This window comes from Pleurodeles waltl, chromosome 7 (genome assembly GCF_031143425.1).
Source record: "Pleurodeles waltl isolate 20211129_DDA chromosome 7, aPleWal1.hap1.20221129, whole genome shotgun sequence".
Lineage (NCBI taxonomy): Eukaryota > Metazoa > Chordata > Amphibia > Caudata > Salamandridae > Pleurodeles > Pleurodeles waltl.
In genome coordinates, this window is record NC_090446.1 from 1,524,502,634 (window position 1) to 1,524,520,656 (window position 18,023).

General features: G+C 48.3%; 1 protein-coding gene across 9 annotated transcripts in view; it reads left to right on the forward strand.

Annotated features, from left to right (window-relative positions):
- The window catches only part of ARHGEF1 (Rho guanine nucleotide exchange factor 1), a 579,253-nt gene that overhangs the window by 396,404 nt on the left and 164,826 nt on the right, over positions 1-18,023 (forward strand). For all 9 annotated transcript variants that reach the window (XM_069201362.1, XM_069201364.1, XM_069201365.1 and 6 more), the window contains 3 exons: positions 15,254-15,397; positions 16,044-16,126; positions 17,830-17,955. In XM_069201362.1, the coding sequence (XP_069057463.1) occupies positions 15,254-15,397; positions 16,044-16,126; positions 17,830-17,955 (353 nt within the window). The remainder of the gene's footprint in view (positions 1-15,253; positions 15,398-16,043; positions 16,127-17,829; positions 17,956-18,023) is intronic.

Here is an 18,023-nt window from a genome sequence, read left to right on the forward strand (position 1 = left end):
CCCTGCAAACCAGGCCCCAGCACCAGTGTTCTTTACCTAAACTGTACCTTTTGTTCCCACAATTGGCACAGCCCAGGCACCCAGATAAGTCCCTTGTAAATGGTACCCCTGGTACCAAGGGCCCTGATGCCAGGGAAGGTCTCTAAGGGCTGCAGCATGTCTTATGCCACCCTGGGGACCCCTGACTCTGCACATGCACACTGCCTCACAGCTTGTGTGTGCTGGTGGGGAGAAAATGACTAAGTCCACATGGCACTCCCCTCAGGGTGCCATGCCCACCTCACACTGCCCGTGGCATAGGTAAGTCATCCCTCTAGCAGGCTTTACAGCCCTAAGGCAGGGTGCACTATACCACAGGTGAGGGCATATGTGCATGAGCACTATGCCCCTACAGTGTCTAAGCAAAACCTTAGACATTGTAAGTGCAGGGTAGCCATAAGAGTATATGGGCTGGGAGTCTGTCAAAAACGAACTCCACAGCTCCATAATGGCTACACTGAATACTGGGAAGTTTAGTATCAAACTTCTCAGAATAATAAACCCACACTGATGCCAGTGTTGGATTTATTAAAAAATGCACACAGAGGGCATCTTAGAGATACCCCCTGTATTTTACCCAATTGTTCAGTGCAGGACTGACTGGTCTGTGCCAGCCTGCTGCTGAGAGACGAGTGTCTGACCTCATGCGGTGAGAGCCTTTGTGCTCTCTGAGGACAGAAACAAAGCCTGCTCTGGGTGGAGGTGCTTCACACCTCCCCCCTGCAGGAACTGTAACACCTAGCAGTGAGCTTCAAAGGCTCAAGCTTCGTGTTACAATGCCCCAGGGCACTCCAGCTAGTGGAGATGCCCGCCTCCTGGACCCAGCCCCCACTTTTGGCGGCAAGTCCAGGAGAGATAATGAGAAAAACAAGGAGGAGTCACTGGCCAGTCAGGACAGCCCCTAAGGTGTCCTGAGCTGAGGTGACTCTGACTTTTAGAAATCCTCCATCTTGCAGATGGAGGATTCCCCCAATAGGGATAGGAATGTGACCCCCTCCCCTTGGGAGGAGGCACAAAGAGGGTGTACCCACCCTCAGGGCTAGTAGCCATTGGCTACTAACCCCCCAGACCTAAACACGCCCTTAAATTTAGTATTTAAGGGCTCCCCTGAACCTAAGAATTTAGATTCCTGCAACTAACAAGAAGAAGGACTGCTGAGCTGACAAACCCCTGCAGAGGAAGAACAGAAGACACCAACTGCCTTGGCCCCAGACTTACCGGCCTGTCTCCTGCCTTCCAAAGAAACCTGCTCCAGTGACGCTTTCCAAGGGACCAGCGACCTCTGAATCCTCTGAGGACTGCCCTGCTTCGAAAAAGACAAGAAACTCCTGAGGACAGCGGCACTGCTCCAAAAGAACTGCAACTTTGTTACAAGGAGCAGATTTAAAGACCCCTGCAACTCCCCGCAAGAAGCGTGAGACTTGCAACACTGCACCCGGCGACCCCGACTCGACTGGTGGAGAACAACCAACTCAGGGAGGACCCTCCGGCGACTCTACGACTGTGAGCAACCAAAGTTGTCCCCCCTGAGCCCCCACAGCGACGCCTGCAGAGGGAATCCCCAGGCTCCCCCTGACCGCGACTGTCTGAACTCCATTTCCCGACGGCTGGGAAAGACCCTGCACCCGCAGCAGCCCCTAAAGAAACGGAACTTCTGTGCAGGAGTGACCCCCAGGAGGCCCTCTCCCTTGCCCAGGTGGTGGCTACCCCGAGGAGCCCCCCCCCTTGCCTGCCTGCGACGCTGAAGAGATCCCTTGATCTCTCATTGACTTCCATTGAAAACCCGACGCGTGTTTGCACACTGCACCCGGCCGTCCCCGCGCTGCTGAGGGTGTACTTTTTGTGCTGACTTGTGTCCCCCCCGGTGCCCTACAAAACCCCCCTGGTCTGCCCTCCGAAGACGCGGGTACTTACCTGCTGGCAGACTGGAACCGGGGCACCCCCTTCTCTCCATTGAAGCCTATGTGTTTTGGGCACCTCTTTGACCTTTGCACCTGACCGGCCCTGAGCTGCTGGTGTGATAACTTTGGGGTTGCTCTGAACCCCCAACGGTGGGCTACCTTGGACCCAAACCTGAGACTTGTAAGTGATTTACTTACCTGACAAAACTAACAAAAACTTACCTCCCCCAGGAACTGTGAAAATTGCACTGTGTCCACTTTTAAAACAGCTTATTGTGTTTTATGTAAAAAGTATACATGCTAAAGTAATGATTCAAAGTTCCTAGAGTACTTACCTGCAATACCTTTCAAATGAGATATTACATGTAAAATTTGAACCTGTGGTTCTTAAAATAAACTAAGAAAAGATATTTTTCTATAACAAAACCTATTGGCTGGATTTGTCTCTGAGTGTGTGTACCTCATTTATTGTCTATGTGTATGTACAACAAATGCTTAACACTACTCCTTTGATAAGCCTACTGCTCGACCACACTACCACAAAATAGAGCATTAGTATTATCTCTTTTTGCCACTATCTTACCTCTAAGGGGAACCCTTGGACTCTGTGCATGCTATTCCTTACTTTGAAATAGCACATACAGAGCCAACTTCCTACAGTGCTTTACTTTATAAAAGAAAAACGCTTTAATATTCACCATAAAAATGTTCTTACTCTTAAAGTAAGATATAGAGTGAAACTCAGAAGTCGTTGCCTATGCTGTATTACAGCACCTAGATGTCAAGCACTATTAAAGCAGTAAAACATTACAAAATGCAGACCGTGTTGTGCAGGGTTATTCTTCAGAGCTAGAATAACTCTACCAATATTTGGATTGCAGTGAATTTGCTTCATCAGTTGATAAGAAGTCAAATGTTCCTGGTCCGCCCACTGTCCCACCATCCAAAGGTACTGAACTGCCCACCCTTTCTTGGAGAGGACATATCTCTGATGTTATCAGGGATCTGATTTAGGGGTGCCTTGGCACAGTTACTAGAGTCCCATTAGTGACTGGCCTAGCAGTACAAAATGTAGTGGCTGGTCAGGGTGCCAGCACACTCTGACACCCTCCTATAACAGAGGTGGGGGGCCTGTACCTCAGAGCCCATTGGTCACGGTCTAGAGGACCTACTAATTGGGCTCACATGGAGACGGTGCTGCTTGCTACTAGTTCACGATAAGTGTAAGGAAATGCCTCCTTGGAATGGTTGCCCCCTGACTTTTTGCCTTTGCTGATGCTATGTTTACAATTGAAAGTGTGCTGAGGCCTGCTAACCAGGCCCCAGCACCAGTGTTCTTTCCCTAACCTGTACTTTTGTATCCACAATTGGCAGACCCTGGCATCCAGATAAGTCCCTTGTAACTGGTACTTCTAGTACCAAGGGCCCTGATGCCAAGGAAGGTCTCTAAGGGCTGCAGCATGTCTTATGCCACCCTGGAGACCTCTCACTCAGCACAGACACACTGCTTACCAGCTTGTGTGTGCTAGTGAGGACAAAACGAGTAAGTCGACATGGCACTCCCCTCAGGGTGCCATGCCAGCCTCTCACTGCCTATGCAGTATAGGTAAGACACCCCTCTAGCAGGCCTTACAGCCCTAAGGCAGGGTGCACTATACCATAGGTGAGGGTACCAGTGCATGAGCATGGTACCCCTACAGTGTCTAAACAAAACCTTAGACATTGTAAGTGCAGGGTAGCCATAAGAGTATATGGTCTGGGAGTCTGTTTTACACGAACTCCACAGCACCATAATGGCTACACTGAAAACTGGGAAGTTTGGTATCAAACTTCTCAGCACAATAAATGCACACTGATGCCAGTGTACATTTTATTGTAAAATACACCACAGAGGGCACCTTAGAGGTGCCCCCTGAAACTTAACCGACTATCTGTGTAGGCTGACTAGTTTTAGCAGCCTGCCACAAACCGAGACATGTTGCTGGCCCCATGGGGAGAGTGCCTTTGTCACTCTGAGGCCAGTAACAAAGCCTGCACTGGGTGGAGATGCTAACACCTCCCCCAGGCAGGAATTGTCACACCTGGCGGTGAGCCTCAAAGGCTCACCTCCTTTGTGCCAACCCAGCAGGACACTCCAGCTAGTGGAGTTGCCCGCCCCCTCCGGCCAGGCCCCACTTTTGGCGGCAAGGCCGGAGAAAATAATGAGAAAAACAAGGAGGAGTCACTGGCCAGTCAGGACAGCCCCTAAGGTGTCCTGAGCTGAAGTGACTCTAACTTTTAGAAATCCTCCATCTTGCAGATGGAGGATTCCCCCAATAGGGTTAGGATTGTGACCCCCTCCCCTTGGGAGGAGGCACAAAGAGGGTGTACCCACCCTCAGGGCTAGTAGCCATTGGCTACTAACCCCCCAGACCTAAACACGCCCTTAAATTTAGTATTTAAGGGCTACCCTGAACCCTAGAAAATTAGATTCCTGCAACTACAAGAAGAAGGACTGCCTAGCTGAAAAACCCCTGCAGAGGAAGACCAGAAGACGACAACTGCCTTGGCTCCAGAAACTCACCGGCCTGTCTCCTGCCTTCCAAAGATCCTGCTCCAGCGACGCCTTCCAAAGGGACTAGCGACCTCGACATCCTCTGAGGACTGCCCCTGCTTCGAAAAGACAAGAAACTCCCGAGGACAGCGGACCTGCTCCAAGAAAAGCTGCAACTTTGTTTCCAGCAGCTTTAAAGAACCCTGCAAGCTCCCCGCAAGAAGCGTGAGACTTGCAACACTGCACCCGGCGACCCCGACTCGGCTGGTGGCGATCCAACACCTCAGGAGGGACCCCAGGACTACTCTGATACTGTGAGTACCAAAACCTGTCCCCCCTGATCCCCCACAGCGCCGCCTGCAGAGGGAATCCCGAGGCTTCCCCTGACCGCGACTCTTTGAACCTAAAGTCCCGACGCCTGGGAGAGACCCTGCACCCGCAGCCCCCAGGACCTGAAGGACCGGACTTTCACTGGAGAAGTGACCCCCAGGAGTCCCTCTCCCTTGCCCAAGTGGAGGTTTCCCCGAGGAATCCCCCCCTTGCCTGCCTGCAGCGCTGAAGAGATCCCGAGATCTCTCATAGACTAACATTGCGAACCCGACGCTTGTTTCTACACTGCACCCGGCCGCCCCCGCGCCGCTGAGGGTGAGATTTCTGTGTGGACTTGTGTCCCCCCCGGTGCCCTACAAAACCCCCCTGGTCTGCCCTCCGAAGACGCGGGTACTTACCTGCAAGCAGACCGGAACCGGGGCACCCCCTTCTCTCCATTCTAGCCTGTGTGTTTTGGGCACCACTTTGAACTCTGCACCTGACCGGCCCTGAGCTGCTGGTGTGGTGACTTTGGGGTTGCTCTGAACCCCCAACGGTGGGCTACCTTGGACCAAGAACTAAGCCCTGTAAGTGTCTTACTTACCTGGTTAACCTAACAAATACTTACCTCCCGTAGGAACTGTGAAAATTGCACTAAGTGTCCACTTTTAAAACAGCTATTTGTGAATAACTTGAAAAGTATACATGCAATTTTTATGCTTTAAAGTTCCTAAAGTACTTACCTGCAATACCTTTCGAATGAGATATTACATGTAGAATTTGAACCTGTGGTTCTTAAAATAAACTAAGAAAAGATATTTTTCTATACAAAACCTATTGGCTGGATTTGTCTCTGAGTGTGTGTACCTTATTTATTGTCTGTGTATGTACAACAAATGCTTAACACTACTCCTTGGATAAGCCTACTGCTCGACCACACTACCACAAAATAGAGCATTAGTATTATCTCTTTTTGCCACTATCTTACCTCTAAGGGGAACCCTTGGACTCTGTGCATGCTATTCCTTACTTTGAAGTAGCACATACAGAGCCAACTTCCTACATTGGTGGATCAGCGGTGGGGTACAAGACTTTGCATTTGCTGGACTACTCAGCCAATACCTGATCACACGACAAATTCCAAAATTGTCATTAGAAATTCATTTTTGCAATTTGAAATTTTTCTAAATTCTTAAAAGTCCTGCTAGGGCCTTGTGTGTTAAGTCCCTGTTTAGCATTGTCTTTTTAGAGTTTAAAAATTTGTTAAAAGTTTGAATTAGATTCTAGAAACAGTTTTAGATTCTTAAAAAAGTATTCCAACTCTTAGCAGAATAATGTCTGATACAGAGATGCAGGTGGTGGAACTCGACACCACACCTTACCTCCATCTTAAGATGAGGGAGCTAAGGTCTCTCTGTAATATCAAAAAAATAACCATTGGCTCCAGACCTACCAAAATTCAGCTCCAGGAGCTGTTGGCAGAGTTTGAAAAAGCCAACCCCTCTGATGATGACCTCACAGAGGAAGAAATTAGTGACTTGGAGGCCAATGTCCCTCCTCCAGTCCTAAATAGGGAGAACAGGACCCCTCAAGTCCTGTCTCCAACTGTGTTAGTCAGAAATAGTGAGTCCCTCACAGGAGGGTCCCACATTTCTGAAATCACTGAGGATGCTCTCAGTGAAGATGACCTCCTGTTAGCCAGGATGGCCAAAAGATTGGCTTTAGAGAGACAGCTCCTAGCCATAGAAAGGGAAAGACAAGAGATGGGCCTAGGACCCATCAATGGTGGCAGCAATATAAATAGGGTCAGAGATTCTCCTGACATGTTAAAAATCCCCAAAGGGATTGTGACAAAATTTGAAGATGGTGATGACATCACCAAATGGTTCACAGCTTTTGAGAGGGCTTGTGTAACCAGAAAAGTGAACAGATCTCACTGGGGTGCTCTCCTTTGGGAAATGTTCACTGGAAAGTGTAGGGATAGACTCCTCACACTCTCTGGAAAAGATGCAGAATCTTATGACCTCATGAAGGGTACCCTGATTGAGGGCTTTGGATTCTCCACTGAGGAGTACAGGATCAGGTTCAGGGGGGCTCAAAAATCCTCGAGCCAGACCTGGGTTGACTTTGTTGACTACTCAGTGAAAACACTAGATGGTTGGATTCAAGGCAGTGGTGTAAGTAATTATGATGGGCTGTACAATTTATTTGTGAAAGAACACCTGTTAAGTAATTGTTTCAATGATAAACTGCATCAGCATCTGGTAGACCTAGGACCAATTTCTCCCCAAGAATTGGGAAAGAAGGCGGACCATTGGGTCAAGACAAGGGTGTCCAAGACTTCAACAGGGGGTGACCAAAAGAAAGGGGTCACAAAGACTCCCCAGGGGAAGGGTGATGAGACAGCCAAAACTAAAAATAGTAAAGAGTCTTCTACAGGCCCCCAAAAACCTGCACAGGAGGGTGGGCCCAGAGCCTCTTCACAAAACAATGGGTACAAGGGTAAAAACTTTGATCCCAAAAAGGCCTGGTGTCATAGCTGTAAACAGCATGGACACCAAACTGGAGACAAGGCCTGTCCCAAGAAAGGTTCCACTCCAAACTCCCATCCAGGTAACACTGGTATGGCTAGTCTCCAAGTGGGATCAACAGTGTGCCCAGAGCAAATCAGGGTCCACACTGAAGCTATTCTAGTTTCTGAGGGTGGGGTGGATTTAGCCACACTAGCTGTCTGGCCGCCTAACATGCAAAAATACAGACAGCAACTCTTAATTAATGGGACTAGAATAGAGGGCCTGAGGGATACAGGTGCCAGTGTCACCATGGTGACAGAGAAACTGGTTTCCCCTGGCCAATACCTGACTGGAAAAACTTACACAGTCACCAACGCTGACAATCAGAGAAAAGTACATCCGATGGCAATGGTTACTTTAGAATGGGGAGGGGTCAATGGCCTGAAACAGGTGGTGGTCTCCTCAAATATCCCAGTGGACTGTCTGCTTGGAAATGACCTGGAGTCCTCAGCATGGGCTGAGGTAGAACTAAAAACCCATGCAGCAATGCTGGGTATCCCTGAACTGGTGTGTGTGAAAACAAGAGCACAATGCAAGGCACAGGGTGAACAAGTAGAGCTGGAGTCTGGAAGAATGGCCCAGCCTACCAAGAGAACAGGAAAGTCAGTTGGGAAACCAACTGCAACACAGCAAAAGAAAGGGAACCTCTCTTCTCAGGAAGAAGTTCTGCCCTCTGAGGGAACTGAGCCTTTGGAGCTTGAACCTTATCAGGTTGAGCTCTTAGGCCCAGGGGGACCCTCAAGGGAGGAGCTGTGTAAGGGACAAGAAACCTGTCCCTCTCTTGAAGGCCTTAGGCAGCAAGCTGCTGAAGAGTCCAAAGGCAAGAAAAATGGAACGCATAGGGTCTATTGGGAAGATGGACTCCTGTACACTGAGGCCAGAGACCCCAAACCTGGTGCCACTAGGAGAGTGGTAGTGCCTCAGCTGTTCAGGAAGTTCATCCTAACATTGGCCCATGACATTCCCCTTGCTGGACATTTGGGACAAACCAAGACGTGGGAGAGGTTAGTCAACCACTTCTACTGGCCCAATATGTCCAACATGGTTAAGGAGTTTTGCCTCTCCTGCCCCACCTGTCAAGCCAGTGGTAAGACAGGTGGGCATCCAAAGGCCCCCCTCATTCCACTTCCAGTGGTGGGGGTTCCCTTTGAAAGAGTGGGTGTGGACATAGTTGGTCCACTTTAACCTCCCACAGCCTCAGGAAATATGTATATCCTGGTAGTAGTGGATCATGCTACCAGGTATCCTGAAGCTATTCCCCTTAGGTCGACTACTGCCCCTGCAGTAGCCAAGGCCCTCATTGGTATCTTTACCAGAGTGGGTTTCCCTAAGGAGGTGGTGTCTGACAGAGGTACCAACTTCATGTCAGCATACCTAAAGCACATGTGGAATGAGTGTGGAGTGACTTATAAATTCACTACACCATACCATCCACAAACTAATGGCTTGGTTGAGAGATTCAACAAGACATTAAAAGGCATGATCATGGGGCTCCCAGAAAAACTCAAAAGGAGATGGGATGTCCTCTTGCCATGTCTGCTTTTCGCTTACAGAGAGGTGCCACAGAAGGGAGTAGGATTCTCACCCTTTGAACTTCTGTTTGGTCATCCTGTAAGGGGACCACTTGCCCTTGTTAAAGAAGGCTGGGAGAGACCTCTCCATGAGCCTAAACAGGACATAGTGGACTATGTACTTGGCCTTCGCTCTAGAATGGCAGAGTACATGGAAAAGGCAACCAAAAACCTTGAGGCCAGCCAACAGCTCCAGAAGTTTTGGTATGACCAAAAGGCTGCACTGGTTGAGTTCTAACCAGGGCAGAAAGTCTGGGTTCTGGAGCCTGTGGCTCCCAGGGCACTCCAGGACAAATGGAGTGGCCCTTACCCAGTACTAGAAAGGAAGAGTCAGGTCACCTACCTGGTGGACCTGGGCACAAGCAGGAGCCCCAAGAGGGTGATCCATGTGAACCGCCTTAAGCTCTTCCATGACAGGGCTGATGTGAATCTGTTGATGGTAACAGATGAGGATCAGGAGGCAGAGAGTGAACCTCTCCCTGATCTTCTGTCATCAGACCCAAAAGATGGCACAGTAGATGGAGTGATCTACTCAGACACCCTCTCTGGCCAACAGCAAGCTGATTGTAGGAGAGTCCTACAACAGTTTCCTGAACTCTTCTCCTTAACCCCTGGTCAGACACACCTGTGTACCCATGATGTGGACACAGGAGACAGCATGCCTGTCAAGAACAAAATCTTTAGACAGTCTGACCATGTTAAGGAAAGCATCAAGGTGGAAGTCCACAAGATGCTGGAATTGGGAGTGATTGAGCGCTCTGACAGCCCCTGGGCTAGCCCAGTGGTCTTAGTCCCCAAACCTCACACCAAAGATGGAAAGAAAGAGATGAGGTTTTGTGTGGACTACAGAGGGCTCAATTCTGTCACCAAGACAGATGCTCATCCAATTCCAAGAGCTGATGAGCTCATAGACAAATTAGGTGCTGCCAAATTCCTAAGTACCTTTGACTTGACAGCAGGGTACTGGCAAATAAAAATGGCACCTGGAGCAAAAGAGAAAACAGCATTCTCCACACCTGATGGGCATTATCAGTTTACTGTTATGCCCTTTGGTTTAAAGAATGCCCCTGCCACCTTCCAAAGGTTGGTGAATCAAGTCCTTGCTGGCTTGGAGTCCTTTAGCACAGCTTATCTTGATGATATTGCTGTCTTTAGCTCCACCTGGCAGGATCACCTGGTCCACCTGAGGAAGGTTTTGAAGGCTCTGCAATCTGCAGGCCTCTCTATCAAGGCATCCAAATGCCAGATAGGGCAGGGAACTGTGGTTTACTTGGGACACCTTGTAGGTGGAGGCCAAGTTCAGCCACTCCAACCCAAGATCCAGACTATTCTGGACTGGGTAGCTCCAAAAACCCAGACTCAAGTCAGGGCATTCCTTGGCTTGACTGGGTATTACAGGAGGTTTGTGAAGGGATATGGATCCATTGTGACAGCCCTCACTGAACTCACCTCCAAGAAAATGCCCAAGAAAGTGAACTGGACTGTGGAATGCCAACAGGCCTTTGACACCCTGAAACAAGCAATGTGCTCAGCACCAGTTCTAAAAGCTCCAGATTATTCTAAGCAGTTCATTGTGCAGACTGATGCCTCTGAACATGGGATAGGGGCAGTTTTGTCCCAAACAAATGATGATGGCCTTGACCAGCCTGTTGCTTTCATTAGCAGGAGGTTACTCCCCAGGGAGCAGCGTTGGAGTGCCATTGAGAGGGAGGCCTTTGCTGTGGTTTGGTCCCTGAAGAAGCTGAGACCATACCTCTTTGGGACTCACTTCCTAGTTCAAACTGACCACAGACCTCTCAAATGGCTGATGCAAATGAAAGGTGAAAATCCTAAACTGTTGAGGTGGTCCATCTCCCTACAGGGAATGGACTTTATAGTGGAACACAGACCTGGGACTGCCCATGCCAATGCAGATGGCCTTTCCAGGTTCTTCCACTTAGAAAATGAAGACTCTCTTGGGAAAGGTTAGTCTCATCCTCTTTCGTTTGGGGGGGGGGTTGTGTAAGGAAATGCCTCCTTGGCATGGTTGCCCCCTGACTTTTTGCCTTTGCTGATGCTATGTTTACAATTGAAAGTGTGCTGAGGCCTGCTAACCAGGCCCCAGCACCAGTGTTCTTTCCCTAACCTGTACTTTTGTATCCACAATTGGCAGACCCTGGCATCCAGATAAGTCCCTTGTAACTGGTACTTCTAGTACCAAGGGCCCTGATGCCAAGGAAGGTCTCTAAGGGCTGCAGCATGTCTTATGCCACCCTGGAGACCTCTCACTCAGCACAGACACACTGCTTACCAGCTTGTGTGTGCTAGTGAGGACAAAACGAGTAAGTCGACATGGCACTCCCCTCAGGGTGCCATGCCAGCCTCTCACTGCCTATGCAGTATAGGTAAGACACCCCTCTAGCAGGCCTTACAGCCCTAAGGCAGGGTGCACTATACCATAGGTGAGGGTACCAGTGCATGAGCATGGTACCCCTACAGTGTCTAAACAAAACCTTAGACATTGTAAGTGCAGGGTAGCCATAAGAGTATATGGTCTGGGAGTCTGTCAAACACGAACTCCACAGCACCATAATGGCTACACTGAAAACTGGGAAGTTTGGTATCAAACTTCTCAGCACAATAAATGCACACTGATGCCAGTGTACATTTTATTGTAAAATACACCACAGAGGGCACCTTAGAGGTGCCCCCTGAAACTTAACCGACTATCTGTGTAGGCTGACTAGTTTTAGCAGCCTGCCACAAACCGAGACATGTTGCTGGCCCCATGGGGAGAGTGCCTTTGTCACTCTGAGGCCAGTAACAAAGCCTGCACTGGGTGGAGATGCTAACACCTCCCCCAGGCAGGAATTGTCACACCTGGCGGTGAGCCTCAAAGGCTCACCTCCTTTGTGCCAACCCAGCAGGACACTCCAGCTAGTGGAGTTGCCCGCCCCCTCCGGCCAGGCCCCACTTTTGGCGGCAAGGCCGGAGAAAATAATGAGAAAAACAAGGAGGAGTCACTGGCCAGTCAGGACAGCCCCTAAGGTGTCCTGAGCTGAAGTGACTCTAACTTTTAGAAATCCTCCATCTTGAAGATGGAGGATTCCCCCAATAGGGTTAGGATTGTGACCCCCTCCCCTTGGGAGGAGGCACAAAGAGGGTGTACCCACCCTCAGGGCTAGTAGCCATTGGCTACTAACCCCCCAGACCTAAACACGCCCTTAAATTTAGTATTTAAGGGCTACCCTGAACCCTAGAAAATTAGATTCCTGCAACTACAAGAAGAAGGACTGCCTAGCTGAAAAACCCCTGCAGAGGAAGACCAGAAGACGACAACTGCCTTGGCTCCAGAAACTCACCGGCCTGTCTCCTGCCTTCCAAAGATCCTGCTCCAGCGACGCCTTCCAAAGGGACCAGCGACCTCGACATCCTCTGAGGACTGCCCCTGCTTCGAAAAGACAAGAAACTCCTGAGGACAGCGGACCTGCTCCAAGAAAAGCTGCAACTTTGTTTCCAGCAGCTTTAAAGAACCCTGCAAGCTCCCCGCAAGAAGCGTGAGACTTGCAACACTGCACCCGGCGACCCCGACTCGGCTGGTGGCGATCCAACACCTCAGGAGGGACCCCAGGACTACTCTGATACTGTGAGTACCAAAACCTGTCCCCCCTGAGCCCCCACAGCGCCGCCTGCAGAGGGAATCCCGAGGCTTCCCCTGACCGCGACTCTTTGAACCTAAAGTCCCGACGCCTGGGAGAGACCCTGCACCCGCAGCCCCCAGGACCTGAAGGACCGGACTTTCACTTTAGAAGTGACCCCCAGGAGTCCCTCTCCCTTGCCCAAGTGGAGGTTTCCCCGAGGAATCCCCCCCTTGCCTGCCTGCAGCGCTGAAGAGATCCCGAGATCTCTCATAGACTAACATTGCGAACCCGACGCTTGTTTCTACACTGCACCCGGCCGCCCCCGCGCCGCTGAGGGTGAGATTTCTGTGTGGACTTGTGTCCCCCCCGGTGCCCTACAAAACCCCCCTGGTCTGCCCAGAAGACGCGGGTACTTACCTGCAAGCAGACCGGAACCGGGGCACCCCCTTCTCTCCATTCTAGCCTATGTGTTTTGGGCACCACTTTGAACTCTGCACCTGACCGGCCCTGAGCTGCTGGTGTGGTGACTTTGGGGTTGCTCTGAACCCCCAACGGTGGGCTACCTTGGACCAAGAACTAAGCCCTGTAAGTGTCTTACTTACCTGGTTAACCTAACAAATACTTACCTCCCGTAGGAACTGTGAAAATTGCACTGTGTCCACTTTTAAAACAGCTATTTGTGAATAACTTGAAAAGTATACATGCAATTTTTATGCTTTAAAGTTCCTAAAGTACTTACCTGCAATACCTTTCGAATGAGATATTACATGTAGAATTTGAACCTGTGGTTCTTAAATTAAACTAAGAAAAGATATTTTTCTATACAAAACCTATTGGCTGGATTTGTCTCTGAGTGTGTGTACCTCATTTATTGTCTATGTGTATGTACAACAAATGCTAAACACTACTCCTTGGATAAGCCTACTGCTCGACCACACTACCACAAAATAGAGCATTAGTATTATCTCTTTTTGCCACTATCTTACCTCTAAGGGGAACCCTTGGACTCTGTGCATGCTATTCCTTACTTTGAAGTAGCACATACAGAGCCAACTTCCTACAATAAGTAAGGACAAAACTTGGGCAGTCTGAGGAGCTTTTTTTTGTGCACAAACAGTCCCTGAGAGAGGCACATTTTCAAGTGGAGATTCTTCGTTGGTCTGACTGTGGGAATAATAGTCCAACCCCTAGGTTCCACTCTTGCATTAATATGCCATCAATTACACCAGTGTGTGTGGCCTTCTCCAAAAAAATGAGCAATGGAGAACAATCCACTCCTGATAAGTCAAGTCTATTTTTATCGTTCCCTGATGGACAGGGTCATCCAGTAAATGCGATCTGCTACTTTTGAATCCTGGGTGCACCTCCAAACCAGGGGCAGATGTCCTGCATGCTCATTGCATGAAGACAGGGTGCTGCTCTCCTCTGTAGTTTGTTGGTTCCTGTCCCGGGTATCCCCATGAAGGAATGTTAATTAACTCCAGGCCTGGGGTCACTGGCTATCACCCTACAGAAAGGGACATGGTCATCCTAGCAGAGGAAATCTCAGCCAAGAGCTGGTGCCTCCCCAACCCAGCAAGCATCTGCAAGGACTAATCATGGGTACAGGGGAGATGGAATGGCCAGCAGGACTGATACCAGCTCAGCTTAAATTGAACACAATATCTTACCTATTTATCCTCACGCAGTGAAAATACTTGCTTACAACATAATGTGTTCCAGAGATGGTAGAGGCAAACCAGGTAATGAAAACTGCTCAGATGATAATAGAAGGGAGCTAGTAGGCAGCCTCGTCTAAGGAGTACATGTATCCCTGAGTACAGATGAACACTGCCACCAGTCTCTCCACTGCAGCCAGGGTAGAAAGGGCAGTAACCTCTTGGTAAAAGAGGGGTTCACTTTCCATAGCCCCTTGATCACAGTGCCCAGCTCCTGGGCTTTATTACAGGAAACAGAGACCCTCAGAGGATAGACGTGATTGCCATGCTCCCTGAGATAGAAATCATAAATCCTACAGCAACGCTCCAGTGACGTGCCAGGATGGTGGCATAGGGGCAGGGGAGCTCGCTCTTCAGAGCTGCGTAGACAACTTTCCATTCCAACAACATTGTAGGGCTCTTTAAGCAGATAAGTCTTCAGCATATGACTCTAGAGGAGATTTATGCTGCAAAAGAAACAGTTTACTTACCTATAACAATACATTTTCAGCTTGAACTTCCTGTAGATTCACTTAACTCTCTCACCTCCCTGTTGAATGAGATGCTAGAGAGGTTGCAGTGGTCATAGAGAAAAATAGCTTATGGTCGACACAAAAAAAGAAATACATTTTAGGTAGAATATTGCACAACATTTGAATCTAGAGGAGCATCGAGCTCAAAGCTATTGTTACAAGTAAGTAATCTGCTTCTCATCAGTGGATGTTGTCCTTGGTACTAGCACACCTTTGAGTTTCTGGCCACGTGTTCCACATAATAGTCACTTCTGAACCAAATAACTCGCTCTTCCTCCTTAAATTTCGAATTTTCAGTTCAGCTTTAGTCTGGATCCGGGTCTTAGTATTTTGAATTGGGTCCTATAAAGAGTAAATATAGGTTCACTGGCAGTGATGAAGCGAGCTCTCCCTGACATGCCTTGTTCACCTGCAGCAGTTGTTGCCAGTTTATGCTTCTAATCAGCATCTCAACCTCCTCTTCCTGCCTCTCTACAGAGCTCTTCATGACAGAACATGCCCATGTGCGGATGCTGAAGGTGCTGCTTGAGGTCTTCTACCAGCCCATGCTGAATGTCTGGTTCTCGGACACCGAGCTGCCGGCTATCTTCCCTAGCCTGGAAGAACTGATCGAGCTTCATGGTAAGTGTACTGCCGGCTTATCCGGCATGACAGTCTTCCATAATGATTTATTTACAATATTAGACCCACTTCTCTTCCCACATCTGTCTGCCGTGATGGGATTCCCCATCTGTCTGGCTTGACTCAGTCCCCCATTTTTGTGTGTGATGTGATTGTCCCCATCTCTATGACGTGACACCTACTTCTCATCTGTCCAATGTGACACGCACCCCCCATCTGCCCAGCATGCCTGCTTTCTGCTCTCCATATATCTGACGTGACACCTGTTTCCCTCCGTCTTCCAACATGAAGGTGTTCCCGTCCCTGAGTGCTGCCTTGACACTGTTCTCCCTGTCTGCTGTGACGTACATCCCCCACCCTTCCTCCGTCTGCTGACATGACATGGTTTTCCTCACCCTGCTGAGGTGACACCGTTACCCCCTCTGTACTACAATGTGACACCTTTGCCCCTCCATCATGCCTGTTCTTATTCTATCTGATGTCTCTCTTTTATGTTATTGGAGCTTGTGAAATGCTTTGCCACTCTTGTTGGCCTCTTAGCACTTGCTTATAACTACTGCAACAACCCAGTATCGATTAACCAGGGTAAAAATTATGTATTCCTTCCTCCCACACCGTTTTCTCATACTTTTCATTTTTTTTATAGCATCCTTCCTGGATAAATTGAAGACTCTTCGTCAGGAAAGCAACTCTGTGGTGATGGAAATTGGAGGTGCCCTGCTAGATATGGTAAGAATGAGTGGTATGGAAGAGAGCCACCAGGATGTGTTAGTTAGAGATAAACAAAAATAAAGTGGTGGCTGGGACTCTGTAGTTGACTAGTTCTTGGTCTGTCTTTGGTTCTCTGATATCGTTTGCTGCAAACTTTCAATTACTTTCTTTAAAAGAAATGTAGCCAATTCAGATGATTGGCAGAAAGTCTGCTAAGTCATTGATTTATCTGCTACTGTACTTAGATTTTTTTTTTGTTGCAATTTTTAAAGTATAGCATTTAGAAAGTTGAACCCCCCCATCCCCACTGCTCCATGACTGAGCTTTCAGCATGGTTGCTCCTTGGAACCTGCACTGCCTTCCACTGCGGCGGGACCGCTGCCCTGTTGGAGATACCACAACTGATCAGTATTCCCTTGCACCCGCCATAGTTATGAGAGCATCTCCTTGGTGCGCCTCTTGTTTCTATTCCTAGAATCGCTCAAGTCGTCCTCACTACGAAACTTTAACCATGGTAGTGGGCAAACCGGTCGAGCTTTATTGCTAGATACACTCTGGAAGGTGTGCTTGCTTGCTTCACTTGGAGGCATTGCGAGTGTGCTGCTCCTAGGAGTACTCTGGGCGCCTGTGTGTATGGAGCAGCAGCTGGCATTTGGATCACTTTGAAAGAATTACTAGAGAGCTTGGATATATTTCTGGAAATTATGGCTGGCAGGTAGTTGGGGACTATAAAAAAGGTGTTTCCACAAGAAGTAATTACCAATATTGAAATGAGTTTTGCATCATATATGATTGGCACGAGTGAGATGATTGGATAGGGGAAGAGAGAAGCACCATTCCACTCGATAAAGATTGCGATTCACGGATACCACGCAGAAGCACGTTCACATCCCTTCTGAAAAATCATAGGTGTGTTTAACAAACTGGACATAAAATTGGTTTGTTGGCTGGTGTGGAGTAGTAAATGCACAATGTTTTAAACTGTTTTGCATTTTTGTGCTGACGGTTTTAGTGGAGAATTTGGAAGAAAAATGTCTAATTTTCACCAAATAGTTTTTCCTTGAAGATGATGGAATGATTGGCCACGTGTTATTCCAATGCAAGCCCGTATTTAAAACCAACGCAGTATCACTTCTTGGGATTGAGGTTTTGGTTAGTACGACTGCTTCATGGAATATTTAGCATAACTCTTCATTTAATTTTTACTTGTATATACTGTCTTAAATTGCCTGTTGTTTTGTTTGTATTCTGTTTCTTAAACCAGAGAGATTAATTTTTAGAGAGACATTTTCTATTCCCGATTGGTAGGCACAGCTACAGGTTGGCCCCCTATTTGTGGCGCATCTCTGATTTCTGGAGTGACTTCAGTCTGTTTTCTGCTAAGTGTCCAGAAACATGCTAGGAAATGATCTCCTGTTCTCCTGAAACCAAGGCACCCCTCTGTGCAACTATGGATTGATAAAACACTCTAACGTAAAAAAAATATAAAAAACTAAGACGGCTTAAAAAAGTACATTTAAGCGAGATAACTGTTGAGAAGGAACATCAACCCTAATCTATGCAAGATTCTTAATTTAGAAGAGTTGACCTTGCAAAGATTGCCTTTAAAAGCCACTGTTAGGTCTGTGCAATTCTTTTATACTTCCCTCCTTTTGTCCTTACCGTCTCTGTCCATTATTTGGTTTGTGTTCCACCCTTCACATCTGTTTCTCCTTCTGTAGTTCGATGGCACAGAGGGGGCTTGGTTCCAGAAGATCTCCTCGCGTTTCTGCAGCCGTCAGTCATTCGCTCTGGACCAGCTCAAGACGAAGCAGAAAAGGGACTTCCGGTTTAATGAATTCATCCGGGTAAGTTCTAGCTCTTGTAGCACTAGCATTTGTGAGTTTACTAAGAGCACTTTGTTCTAAACCCATGT